Source organism: Chaetodon auriga, chromosome 4 (assembly GCF_051107435.1).
Source record: "Chaetodon auriga isolate fChaAug3 chromosome 4, fChaAug3.hap1, whole genome shotgun sequence".
NCBI lineage: Eukaryota > Metazoa > Chordata > Actinopteri > Chaetodontiformes > Chaetodontidae > Chaetodon > Chaetodon auriga.
In genome coordinates this window covers 13,265,627-13,279,587 of record NC_135077.1, presented here as the reverse complement: position 1 = coordinate 13,279,587, position 13,961 = coordinate 13,265,627, and the positions used below count along the sequence as shown (strand labels likewise).

At 41.0% G+C, this 13,961-nt stretch overlaps 2 protein-coding genes across 3 annotated transcripts; one reads left to right on the top strand and one right to left on the bottom strand.

Annotated features, from left to right (window-relative positions):
• The first annotated feature begins 709 nt into the window (after window positions 1-709).
• hyls1 (HYLS1 centriolar and ciliogenesis associated) lies at window positions 710-7,940 on the top strand. Of its 2 annotated transcripts, XM_076729196.1 has the most exons (12): window positions 710-888; window positions 1,750-1,887; window positions 2,144-2,269; window positions 2,427-2,500; window positions 2,663-2,886; window positions 3,466-3,521; window positions 6,412-6,590; window positions 6,738-6,783; window positions 6,873-6,927; window positions 7,052-7,133; window positions 7,333-7,359; window positions 7,686-7,940. In XM_076729196.1, the coding sequence occupies exons 2-12, from the start codon at window positions 1,788-1,790 to the stop codon at window positions 7,818-7,820; spliced, it is 1,104 nt and encodes a 367-aa protein (XP_076585311.1). In that variant the 5' UTR covers window positions 710-888; window positions 1,750-1,787; the 3' UTR covers window positions 7,821-7,940. The 2 variants fall into 2 exon arrangements, with proteins under 2 accessions (XP_076585311.1, XP_076585310.1); XM_076729195.1 differs by lacking the exons at window positions 710-888; window positions 1,750-1,887; window positions 2,144-2,269; ... (1 more) ...; window positions 2,663-2,886; window positions 3,466-3,521 and adding an exon at window positions 3,932-5,583.
• On the bottom strand, window positions 7,878-13,038 carry mrpl4 (mitochondrial ribosomal protein L4). The gene is made up of 9 exons (XM_076729197.1): window positions 12,824-13,038; window positions 11,840-11,921; window positions 11,306-11,477; window positions 11,116-11,167; window positions 10,323-10,440; window positions 9,987-10,093; window positions 9,604-9,713; window positions 9,437-9,510; window positions 7,878-8,134 (listed from the first exon to the last, which is right to left on the bottom strand). Exons 1-9 carry the CDS (start codon window positions 12,869-12,871, stop codon window positions 7,989-7,991), a joined length of 909 nt encoding a protein of 302 aa, XP_076585312.1. The 5' UTR covers window positions 12,872-13,038; the 3' UTR covers window positions 7,878-7,988.
• Between the last annotated feature and the right edge of the window lie 923 nt (window positions 13,039-13,961).

Below are 13,961 nucleotides of genomic sequence, written 5' to 3'. Positions count from 1 at the left end.
GAAATTGACTATGACAGAATTTATTTTTGATATAGTCCTTCACCTGTCTTCAGGTAGTATACCTTGTTTTTGTTTTTTTATTTATAAAACATATTTTTGCTTTTTAAATGCTTGGAAAAGGGAGTTAAAAGAGAAAAGGCTGATGGCTAGTTTAATCTACAGCAATACATTTTATTTAATAAGATCATTATATGGTCGTCCTGCTGTGAGAACGATGTATCTCTAAAAAGTCAACTTTTCATGAGCTCACAAGAACAGCTTGTTTTCAGCTTTGTGACAATACATTTTCCAGCTAATCCACAGGCTTTGTAAAGAGTTTATTTTGCTGAAGGAGGGGAAGAATTTCTCAGCCTGTAGAGGAAAACTTAATCCTGCAGTTTGCAAACTAAATAAATTTCAAACTAATACATCAATAACAATGATCCAATCCAACAGTACAACACTAACAGTATCCTCTCTCAATTATGAGTACTTTTACTTTTGATATTTTAAGTACACTTTCTGCAGATACATTTATATTTTCTCTCAAGTGAAATTTTGAATCCAGGACCTTTACTGTTAATGGCATATTTTTATACTGTGGTTTTGTTACTGTTACTTAAGTAAAGAATCTCATTACTTCTCCCACAACCGGTTGTCAGTACCAAACTGCTCCTGCACACTCCAATCGAATGGTGGCGCTACAATACTAGATTGCTAACCGAAGAAGAAAAGAACCGGAAGTTCATCGAAGCCGAAACAAGGCGTCGTTTTTAAAGCTTGTTAACGGCTGTTGTCTTGGTGCTGTATTTGCGAAGGTGTAAACAATAAAACAAACTTCTACTAATAACCTGGACCGGTACTTTTTCCATAATGGATAGAGTATAACAGCGACCGGCAGTCGGGCAGGTGAGAAACGAACCCGTTGAATGTTACCACCTAACGTTGTTCATGCATTTACTGCTTGTTTGACTGCTGTAGCATTAGCTTAGCTCGCCTCTGTTCACGTTCGCATAAACGATATGCCGAACACTTTTCAAAAATGTAGAATTGGCTTCCTTAATAACAACTGTTTTTTAAAATATTGGGCTATTTAAAATCTGAATAGTCCACTCGTAAAATCGGCTTGCACAAGAGGTAAAGCTAGCCAATTTTATTCAGTTTAAATAGCACCTGAAAAGGGGTTAACAATACTAGTTTTTTAACTCAACCCGCTATACATTTAAATCAACGAGTGCTACTAACATGTATCGCTAGGTGCTATTATCTCAAGGCATGTTTCAGCTTTTAAATAACTTCTATTCGCCATATTTCGCATTTAGAGACGGTAAACATCGTTAATATTCAACAAGTTACCAGTTTTGTATGTTTGACGCCACTAAATTGTCACTTTTGTGAATGGAGTTTGCTTTGAAACAAACATGTCTACTGCTAATCGCTGATTTACTCTACCAGATAATATGAAAAAGAATGCGGTCAAATATAACATTAAGTCATACTGAGAGGTGTTGTTTATATTGTATCAATTAGGGTAGAGTATTAATACTATATATCTTTTTAGATATTGATTGTATTGATCAATTAATCTAAAAAACTCACTGAATCCAAACAGACTAAGGCGAGAAGACTTATTGCCAACGTGGTATCAAGATATTAAAGACATAAAGTAAAATTCTGTACAACTCGCCAGACCTCAAAAAACTATTAAAAGTCTCTCTTGTTCTTCCTCATACATGTTTCTATCATCTATTTTCTATTTTACCCCTTCAGGATTTATACTGCCTCCTTGACTTCAAGCTGAAAATATTATGGACAACCTGGATTTCTCAGAAGAGGAACTTCAGGAACAACTGGTGGACCTGGGCTACAAAAACATACCAAAACACAGGCTGCATAAATTCAAGCAAGGTTAGACTCCAAAACATCCATCCTCTCTCTCTCTCTCTCTCTCTCTCTCTCTCCCTCCCTCTCTGATTACCATATTGTTTTTCAGCTTTATCTGTAGCTTGTTGTATATTTTGCATTAGTGTTAAAAAATTAATCGTGGTAATTAATGTTTTTTAACTCTAAAATGATTACATCTCAAGAAAGATTGATGACATGGAAAACGCTCCATGTTTAAACTCATTTTAAAGGATTACAGCATCTGTTTGTTGAATGTCAGATCTTGATGAACTGATTCGACGTGGAGAATGGAAAAACTTCGCCTCACCCACTCAGACATACTGCACCAGATCTCAGACAGTCACATCTCATCCAAGTCCTCCTCCTGCCTACACCAAAGAGAAAGGTCAGAGCACTAAGTGTACTGTGGGATTTTAAGAGGAACTGTTTTGATATCGTTCTCTAAAAGTACAAAGCAGGTCAGCAGTCAAGTGTAACATTTTAGGGTTTTCCATCAAAAGTTGTTGTATGTTAACTGGTGAATTCTGTGTTTTTCTTCACAGTTGGTCAGTGCTACTTTGATGACTCTGCTGATGGGTTTTTCTTACATGCCAGGCAAGCGGAGCCTGACAGACAGGTATTTGTTAACCACACGTAGACTGTGCACAAGCAGATCTGTGTTTGAATTTTGTACGATCTGAATACACCATGATCATGCTGAACGGTGAGAAAGCAGCTAAAAGCATGATAATCAGACTGAAACACTTTGCAGATGATTTCTGTGTATGATTTAACTCAGGTGTTCACCACTTGTCAGAACGGAGACTCTCGACAGCAACGGGGATGCTGTGACTCATACGCTCAACACTCATTGGCTACGAAGGTCCATCTGCCTCCAGGTGCTCCCAGCAGGCTGCAGGTGGAGCCGGATCCTGACGACACCCTCCACCCGCCGCTCACTGACAGCTACACATCCACTCCTGACAGCCAGGGGAGACGCTTCATCAAGAGAAAAGTCCTGAGGTCACTTGAATAAGACTTACATCCACAGACTGACACACTGTTCATTCAGCTGTTTTTTCATTCATTCGTTTCAAGTTAAATTTTAGAGACACACACACGATGCATTAAAACATTGCATCAGAGTTATTGGTCTGTGGCTCCCTTTTTTTACTGTCCACACTTTTGTTGTACAAATGGGCTGCGACTAATTATCACCTTTAGTATTGATAATATGATATTGATAATCTATCAAATGTCAATAATGATGACAAACTCCCAGAACTCAAACTAATGGTCTTAAATGTCTTCTGTCTGACCAGCAGTGAAGTAGTGAAGTACTGTAGTCTTAAAAATCTGTTGTGTGGGTCTATTTGATAAAGAACAACAATTAATAATTGACCAGAATTGTCGTACATTTTGATTTGTTGATCAGATAGAATAATTGATTAATCATTTCAGCAGTGATTAACAGAAACACAACGTAGACACAGACTTACCAACCTAATTGCTTACTGTCAATGGAAGAGTTTAAATCAGGATGTGACTGCATGAGAATGTGGAAATGTAACAATAACACTGTTTTGTTTTCTCCACCTACAGGAAACATAAAGGACAGTCTCTTATCTGTGATGAATCAGTCTACAGTGAAGACTCAGGTAAAGTACACTTAACTGTAATCTTCTGACCACCTCTTTTAAGTGTTTGTTCTATAATAACAACAACGATGATAATAATAATCTTCATTCACACATCACATTACAAACTCCAGGTTACAGAGTGCTTCACACAAGGCAGCAGATCAACATAAAATTTCTAAAGTCAAATGTAAAATTTGAGGTAACATAAAACATTCACTGTACCTGCAGTAAAACCAATTCCAGCAATATGAACAAAAAGAAATATACCCAAAATTTTCAAATACCCCAAAATAATGTTTTAAGTCATAAGTGAAGGTTTGTCTTTTGCTGAAAATATGAAAGATGTTTATGCATTTTCAAATGAATCACAAAGTACTGAATTCCACAAAATATTAATGTAAAATTATCCTTATATTGTTCTTCAGAAATTATTTTTGCAGCATAAAAACATGAAATAAAACTCTAAACAATGAAAACACATACAAATTCTGATACCATGTAGCTACTGCATCTCTGTGTCGGGCCCCTGTCACTCATCTCTAAAGTGGAAACCAGCTGTGGGATCAAATAAAATGGGATCAAATAGAAGGATTCAACACAAAGCAGCAGAGATGTAATCCCGCTGGTCACCAGCAGCTGGAGCTGTTCGAGCTTAGAGAAGAGGGCCAGCAGAACGAGCTAAAGCTCCCGACTATCAGCTTAATCCTCTTAGCTCTTTCCTTAAGCCCTCTGTGTCCGCAGATCACACACTGCACTCACCTGCAAGCCGCCACCATGTCCAAAATGTACGACAGTCAGTGGGACGATGAGAGCGACGAGGACAAGAAGTCTCTTAACTCCTCTTTTTGGTCTGATGGAGAGCGTCGGGAGGAAGAGGAAGAAGAGGAGGTGGTGGAGATTGAGCAAGTGGTCCAAGAGGAAGATTCCAAACATGTTGATGAAGACGAGGGCTCACTCCAGGAGGCTTTAGAGGAGGAGAAGCCTGAACTGAACAACCAGGGCAACATGATTGAGGGGAGTTTCCAAAGTGGAAGCAACAAGGAGGAGGAGGATGATGATGATGATGATGATGATGATGATGATGATGATGATGATGAAAGCTGTAGCAGCAGTTGTGATAGTCAGGAGGAGGAGGAGGAGGAGGAAGACGAGGAGGTGGTGGAGATTGAGCAAGTGGTCCAAGAGGAAGACTCCAAACATGTTGATGAGGCCGAGGGCTCACTCCAGGAGGATTCAGAGGAGGAGAAGCCTGAACTGAACAACCAGGGCAACATGAGTGAGGGGAGTTTCCAAAGTGGAAGCAACAACAAGGACGATGATGATGATGATGATGATGATGAAAGCTGTAGCAGCAGTTGTGATAGTCCAGCTCCGAGTCTGATGACCTCTGGTTACGGCACCTACAGACCAGAGGAGCAGGAGGGAGGAGACTACAGAGACGACCACACCATAACAGAGTTTGACCAGGACAGTCGGGGAGACTTGTCTGAGACCAGAGACGACGAAGAGGACGATCATTCACTTTGCAGCTTCAGCGGGTTTGACATCGAACCCACAGAGCAGGACTACAGCGAGCCTCGTCCCCTCAGTGCGTTAGCAGACACTGAGCCTGAAGCTAATGTGGCGTTTTGTGGAGATGATTGCCTGCAAGCAGAGGTGGACGACACAGACAGGACACCAGAGGAAGATCCAGACCGAGCAGATGAGGAGAAATCTGAAGATCAATGCGAAGCCACTGAAAACAAAGTGAGAAATGAAGCAGCAGAGGAACAACGTGCAGCTGTGGAAGTGAAAGACAAATTCATTTTGGAAGAGAAGCAATCAGAAGGTGGGAGTGGTGATGCTGAAGAAGGGCAACAATCTGAACGGCTAGAAGAAGAAGAAGAAGAAGAAGAAGAAGAAGTGCAGGACCTTAAAGAAGACAATAACGTGGAGAAAGAGGACAAAGTCGAGTCGGAGGATCCAGACGAGTCTTCAAGCAACAAAGACATCAAGTTTATCGACTCCAAAGTGGATTTCAGCCAGATGACGTATGAGGAGATGTGTGAGGAGTGGGAGGGAAACCTCAGACAGATGAAGGGTAAATGGCTTCCTGTCTGTCTCCTAACAGCGTCAGTATCAGGACATCAGCTCGTTAAAATGCTATTACTCAAAATTTACTTTTCCAAAAAATACTTTCTAACAGGAAGTCACTGCTGATGGTCCAACATGAGCATGAATCTCAGGGTCAGCAAATCAGGTTGAGCCTTTAATTTTACATCAGAGGTTGTGTGTAAAATGCAGTCGACTCATACTGATGCTTCAGTTCCGCCTCTGCCACATTCAGGATGCTCACCTGGTTGAAATCGTGTCGTCTGAAAAACGTAACACAGTTAAAAATGTTCACTTCCATCCTGCAAGTGAAAGTTATACACTGAAATTTGAATAAGCAATCAAGCAATTAAAAACTGAGATCTCAGGTTAACATGAGATTCAAAGGATAATCAACTCACTTTGTTTTAGTTTAATCTCTTAACATAACTCTTATTAAGTTGCTGTCCTTTTGGGAAATGATATAATGGCTGTTTATGAGAGGTTGAGTTAGCAGTATGTCAGAGGTCAATGTGAAGATGTGTTTTGATTGATAATTGAGTTAACTGACGAGGTTTTGACCAGGAACCATCTTCTAAGTCCAAGATCAATAATCCAGACCAAAATCAGGACAATAATTAACAATCGAGCTAATTTGGTGTCAGTATTAGCCTTGAAAATGGATTCCTTCCAGAGATCACAGATACAGGAGCAGCACATCCTCCCACCACTAATCACGTTTGTTCTCTGGTCATTGTGATGCTTTGCCTGAAAATCAAACCCAGTGCAATCCTGATGGTCTCTCTGAATGTAAAGGATGCTGTTTGTTTGCCTGCAGAAGCAGCGAGCTGTCTGGAGGAACGACTTGCGGAGCTTCGTTTATCCACGTCGGCTCAACGCGACTTTGAGACGGAGAACGAAGACGAAGCCAGCCAGAGCGACAGCCAGAGCGACAGCCAGAGTTCTGAGAGCGAGGGAATCTCTATGAGCGCCTTTGAGTCCTACATAAGAAGCATGGTGGGTAATGTAGTCCAACAGAATGGGGAGATCCCCTCCACTGTTACATTACAAAGAACAGAGACGTGTAGCTACTCTGTGCTCAGAGCTGATTAAACGTCTTTACTGTTACTAAAAATCACTTTATTGTCATTTCACTTTGGACAGACTCGAGCTCAAAGTGACGCCGACATCCGTCCCAAACCCAAGTCCTGTAAGTCAACACCAGCCTACTGTACCAACTCAAATTATTATTTTAACACTACGCCGCTTGATAATTTATCAGACATTCTTATGTTTCAGTCATCCGACCAGTGATGAGTCAGCAAACCATGAAGAAGACAGACCCAGTGGCAAAGTAAGTTAAAAACCTGAGAGGTAATCCAAGTTAAGAGACATTAAAGAAAACAGAACCACAAGACACTCATTCTTGTTCCCATTAGAGCCACACTGGTCTGATAGTTGACTCATGGTCTCTACAGGTATTTCCAGTATAAGCAGCTCTGGGACATGTATAAACTTCCAGGAGAGAAGGACAGGAGAGCTCTCCGCCTGGAGATAAAGGTATGAAAGCATGTCTTCAATAGAAAAAAAAAAAAAAGCCCTTTAGTTTATATGAAGTGTCCAAATGTTTACTTTGAAGCTCCTCCTGCGTTTCAGCTGCAGTCACACATCTTCGTTCTTGATAGTGTTCAGTTGTTGAATGTGTTGACAACATGTTGCACCTCTGGTTTGCTTCAACAAGTTTCTCTTTTGTTTTCAGGAACGACTCACATACCAACCTCCTCCAGTAAGTGTTTCCCCAAATACTCTCTGTAAAGCAGCACCAGGCAAAAATCTTTCGTGTCTAAAGCAAAAACCCACGGTCACATTCTCTCTGCGATGAAGTTATTTCCTGTTCCACACAGTGTGAGGTGCTGAGCATTGAAGCTGTACAGCTAAAACTATGTTATTTCTACATTTAATGCTATGTTCTAATCATATCAATAGTCTCAATTCTGCAGTCCCAGAGGACCTGAAAAATCATTTATGTGGACTAAGAGCTTCAGACAGCGTTTTCAAACTGGATCCACATTAGTGTCAAGGTAGATTAAGTCTTGTTTTGTTGTGTTGCAGCCTAAACCTCGGAGGGTTTACGTGCCAAACACCTACATCGTGCCAACAGAGAAGAAGCGCTCGGCCCTTCGCTGGGAGATCAGGAACGATTTGGCCAACAGCCTCGTTCCGTACAAATGCAGCTATCGATTTTAGGCCTTCTGCGATCCGCATGCCTTTTAGATACTTTTAATAAAACTTTGCATTGTTTTTTTTAATCATTGGCATTATTTATTGATGGATTTTTTGTTAAACATAATAAACACATAAAGAGAACATTGGTGTCGCTGCAGTCAGTGAATATATTACAGGTGAGTGTGTCTTCTATGGGAAGTCGGAGTAGGGCAGTTTGAACGGGTACAGGGGCGTGTAGCGCTGGTCATGCCAAAGCAGCTTGTCTTCCAGAAACTTGATGGTTTCCAGCGTGAGGATGATGGATTCATGTTTCAGCATGCTGTGGACATTCAGACCTGACAGAGAAAAGGCAGATTCTGTTCACCTCTATAGCAGGTAACAAAGAATGTATGTTTTTCAACACCTGTAAAATATGTCTGATGATTCTCGTTCATCCAGGTCATGGTTCCTCTTGGTGCTTCCAAAGGCAACTGGACTTGCTTGTGCCTCCAGAAGATGTTTCGTCTCTCATCCAAAAGGTTTCTTCAGTCCTGACTGGTGGGGAGTCCCAGGCCTTTGTGCTCTTGCAGGATCATAGCTCCGCCCAGCATCATGCGAGTCGTTCGGATCACGTCTTGGTGTGATTGGCTGTTCAGCCACCTGGGGAGAGATCTCAGGACTGCGTTGTAAGTGGCTGGTAAGTGGTGTCTTAGACCACCTCCTCTGTTCACTGATGGTCTTTCCAGTTTGACATGGACGGCTTCTTTCACTCCTCTTTCAAACCATCGGTCTTCCCTGGCCAAAATATGTACATTATTGTCCTCAAATGAATGTCCCTTGTCCTTGAGATGTAGGTGGACTGAGTCTTCACCTGAGGTGTTGGCTGTCCTGTGTTGTGCCATGTGCTTATGGAGCGGTTGCTTCGTTTCCCAAAATGTACTAGTCTTTGCATTCCTCCCTGCATTGCGCTGCATACACTACATTGCTCTACATTGGTGGACAAGCTTCTGCCTCAGGGTGTTACTGGGCTTCACTTCAAGCTCAGTAACACCAAAGCAACCGCTCCATAAGCGCATGGCACAACACAGGACAGCCAACACCTCAGGTGAAGACTCAGCAGTCCACCTACATCTCAAGGACAAGGGACATTCATTTGAGGACAATAATGTACATATTTTGGCCAGGGAAGACCGATGGTTTGAGAGGAGTGAAAGAAGCCGTCCATGTCAAACTGGAAAGACCATCAGTGAACAGAGGAGGTGGTCTAAGACACCACTTACCAGCCACTTACAACGCAGTCCTGAGATCTCTCCCCAGGCAGCTGAACAGCCAATCATACCAAGACTCACGTGACCCGAACGACTTGCATGATGCTGGGCGGAGCTATGATCCCGCAAGAGCACAAAGGCCTGGGACTCCCCACCGGTCAGGACTGAAGAAACCTTTTGGATGAGAGACGAAACGTCTTCTAGAGCCACAGGCAAGTCCAGTTGCCTTTGGAAGCACCTGTGAAATGCTCTGATAGTGAAAACGTCTTTTACAGGCATCCTCACACGCTGATGTAGCTGCAAACTAACTGAAGTTGTAAATAATGATGTAACAACAGTTTGTCTTCAGACAAAGGTCGTGCTTCATGTCGCCTTTTAGTGCCAACTTACCAATGGCTGGAATAACGTTCACTGTCTTCAAATTTGCTGTTGCCTGAAGGATGTTTTCAGGAATCTCTTCACCTCTGAAAACAAGAAGAACATCAGCACCGAGCAAACCAGAGGAAAAAAAGTTTTTATTGAAGCGCCACAGGATGACACTCGCTGACGGTACTCACACATCGACTATCAGCACCGACTCTCCCCAGTGTCTGTGTCTGAGCAGGTCCAGCAGGTACTGAGAGTCGGGTGTGGGGATGTTCAGAGAGTCCACGACATGCAGGTAGTCCTGGGAGAATATACAACAGTCAGATCAAAGTTTAAAACAATTAGGAATATTCATCAGCAGTTATTTTGGCTATGATATTTAAGTATTTAAAAGTGATACCATTTTTAAAATCAGGCCGATGAATACTGGGACAAAGTACCACTTCTAGATAGACATGTTTTTGGTTTGTCCAATAAATAAATAAACTCAAACCACTGGAAACACGTAAATTCTATTTTAAGCACAGAAAGATTTAACGGACGCACGTGTCAGATTTCATTTGCTTTCAGTTACCTGAGCCATCTTGGAGCTCAGAGCCACTTTGAGTCCCAACACTCGAACCTTCATGGGTAACATGTAGTAGTAACTGGTCGGCCCTCTGGGTCCGTGAGACACCCCACCTGAGAGAAAGACACCGGCCGTCAGACTTCATCTCATTCCCAACCTGTGAAGAATCTCTAATGATGATTCTGCTGAGGTGAAGGAAAAGGATTTACACCACAGATCCGGCGTTTGTCACTTCAAGTTAAAATTCTGGAGCAGGACGTGAACCAGACGATTCATCTACATCTACCTGAAACGTTAAAGGCACATAAGGAACGGAGCATTTCACAGACTAAAAGCAGTCACCTCCTCTCCATAACGGTGATCTGATGCTTCCATGACGTGCTCTTCCACTTCCTTTCTGTTTCCACGGTTTCTTGCCTCCACCTCTGACCTCTGACCTGACCTTTGTGCTGGCGTGGCTCTGCAAGATCAAAACAACTGTCAGTTCAGTGAACATCAGCTTTTTATTGGTCAAGCTTGAGTTTCTATACCCTTCAGCCATGATTCTCACTGATGAATAAGAAGATTCTTTATTGTCAAACTCGGTGCTAAGTGGTGAAATTTGTTCTCTGTATTTTAACCAATCCCTGAGGAGCAGAGGACCAACTCCAGCTGAAAGCCAGTGACTGGGTCAAGGGCCCTGACAGGAGATACAAGTTTTTGAAGGTGGGGGAGACCAGAGACCCCGGAGGACAGTCATGCTAGCATGGGGATACATGCAAACCCCACACAGGACGGCCCTGCTACAGCTGTACTGCACAGCTCACACTGACTGATGTAAAATACAGTCAGACACTTAGGAAAACCAGGTTGGGGTTCCTGCATAGACTGAGCTCAGCTGCAGCAAATGTTAATGCAACTAAGTTGTTTTTGATAAAGTTGTGATAATTATCGTCTGCTGCTAATATTGGTAAATTGCTTGGTCAGTGAAACAACAAGTGTCATAAGGTTTATGTATCTGTCCCTTCAAAAAAAATAAAATAAAATACTTTCTTATGGTTTGTTTATCTAATGGAACTACAAGCCTGAACATGTCCTGAATTCATCTCACAACAAAACATGTCTGATGCCAAACATTTCAAAATGAGTGACTTACAATTCTTTTAAAATTCCTCTGCCATACTTCAACATCGTGGAGAATATCGAGCCTGAGAGGAGAGAAAAGACACGACTGGTTAACACAGGATTCATCCAGAGTCCTGGAATCCATAGAATCTGACAAAACTCTCCTGACGAAAGATGAAAATATTAACATCAAAGCTTTGAAAATGTGAACTCTGCTTTACCTCGGAGGCACCGCGAAGACATCCGGGTGGAGATGAGCCAAACCCAATGGCTCGCTGTCCTGCCTCTCCAGAGTGTCCACCCACATCTGGACTGGGCTCAGATGAGCGGGAACAACAACATCACACTTCCTCAGAACAGGCAGGGAGCAGCCTGGAGGAGGAGGAGGTCGCTCTGCAGGAGAGGAGTCGGTAATGAGCATCTTTCATACAATGGACAGAGACAGTCAAGACTATTAAAAGAGACGTGAGCAGAGAAAAACCATTCTAGTGGTGTGTGGAAGAGTCAAGTCTTTGATGAGTCTGACTTTCATGATACAAGTTGTGAATGCAGATAAAAACTCTTTGGGAACAACATAGTTCATGTTTAGGAGGTCACAGTGAAATTTAAAGATACTGGTTTAAAACATCAGGTTAAACAAGTTCAAAAACATTTCTTTTTACTTCAAAGACCATATCATCTTAACTACAACAACAGCAACATCAACAAGTTCAGATTTAATCTAAAAACTGCAATTTAATCTAAAATAAACTCACTTAATCTGGCAGGATCCACAAGGTTTGTAGGCAGCAGAAGGTTAGGAGGCAGAGCACTCTCACCAGAAAAGGACGAGGCCAACTGAGAAGGAGAAATGTTTGAGTCAGTGACGTCGTTTGACAAGAAAACACCAAAAAAAAAGACTGATATCTGTCATCATTCAGCAGGCACCGCAAAACCCTCCAATATGGCATTAATCAGGCTCCACCATTTGCACATTTCTGCTGGTTAAATTATAGAAATATGATGAGAGTGGCAGTGTGAAGAACTGTACTTCACATACCTTTATTTTCAAATACTCCAGCAACTCATACATACTTAATACGAGTTTACATATGAGCTATTGAAATAATGACATATCTTGATCAGATGTTACTGGAGCAAAGCGTGATGTTGTGTTTGTTTCTGTCATAACATAAAACATTTTTCAAACCGCAGCCAGCAAATGTCTGTTATTTAACTTCAAAAATGACGTTAGGGCTTAAACAAACAATTAATCTGTGGCAATTTGATGATTTCAGCACTTTAACGTGAAAATACTTCCAGCTTCTTCTCTCGCAGGATCTGCTCATTTTCTCTGTTTTATATAATTAGAACTTGTGTTGTTTGAATCTGAGAAAGTTGCCTTCGGCTCTGGGAAACTGTGGAGACTGTTTAGCGCTAAGGTATAATTGGAATATACAGCTATTGAGATAAAGCTGCAAATTTTATTCCCTCCCGTAAAACACTCAAAGAACTCAGATTTCATCTTCTGATCATTATTAGACATGTATGAGTTCGACTTTGCAGTCTATTCTCAGCATCTTTATTAGATGAATAGATTGTTTTGCTGATTACTCAAAGCTTCACCTACAGAGTCACCGCCACTGTCCCTACAGATGCCTTAAAAGTACAACATGACCAGCTCACGTTCACGTTCTGAAACTGAACGATTTAATGGAACTATGTGCAGCCAATACAGCAGCAGGTTAAACGTTACTTACCCTTTTAGCGACTCCTCTGCCACAAATTACCAGAGAACAACGAAACATTGCGATTTAGTTTTCTTCCACAGTAACACACGCACTTAATTCCCTCTTAAATCTTTTGAAATGTACATTATAATCGGAATCGCAGCGTGTTTGCTGCATGAAAGGTCGTTGTGGTATTTCCGTGGTATGATGTCGCGTGTTGGTGACGTCATATCCAAACGTACGGTGGCGCACCCTCGACGTCAGAGGCGGAAGTTCCTGCTCTGTTGAACAGTTTCTTAAAGGGAACGTTTGCATTTTTTTTTAATTCATCCTTGCGGCCCAGATGTACATTTAGAGAGTTACTGTCAGTACTGCACTGGAGTATAAGTGTTAAGTACATCTATATTTCAAAGGTAAATATTGTACTTTTTACTTCTCTAAGGTTACATTTATCTGACAGCTATTGTTACTACTTAGTTAACTTAGTCAAATAAAACATTCTTGCAAAAAAAAAATCTGGGAAGAATTTAGATGTTTCGTTTATACAAGCTGAAATGATTAGTCAATAAACTGATAAGTTGATTGACAGACACTTAATTGGCAACTTAACTGATGTTCATTTATTTTTCATGGAAAAACATTTCATGGTTCCAGCTTCACTTGAAGATTTGCTGTCTTTCATTTTCATTGTTTTATTACTTAAAAAAAAAAAAAAAAAAAATCCGTGTGAAGGTGTCACTCTGAGCTCCGGGTAATTGTGAATGCATTTCTCACTATTTTCAGAATTTTCACAAACCAAAAATCTGTTTCATCCATAATAAAAATAATCATTAGTTGCTGTCCTATACAAGATTCCAAAACTTAAATGTATTTCAAAGACAAACTTGACATTAAAAACTATATGATGTTTATGATGTCCTATGGCACTTTATATAGTTTATTACATAGTAAAATTCAATAATTTCACTATCATTTATTATGGTTAGGGTTAGGGTTATATACAACAATATACAACAGAACAACATACATCGTTTGATCTTGTAAAGTAAAATACACACATTTCTTCTTTGAGAATCACCATTAGTATTAAACTGCAGTAAAACTTTGGGGATTTTGAGGGACATAACTTAACTTTAATATACATAGAAAGAATACCTGCACACTTCAA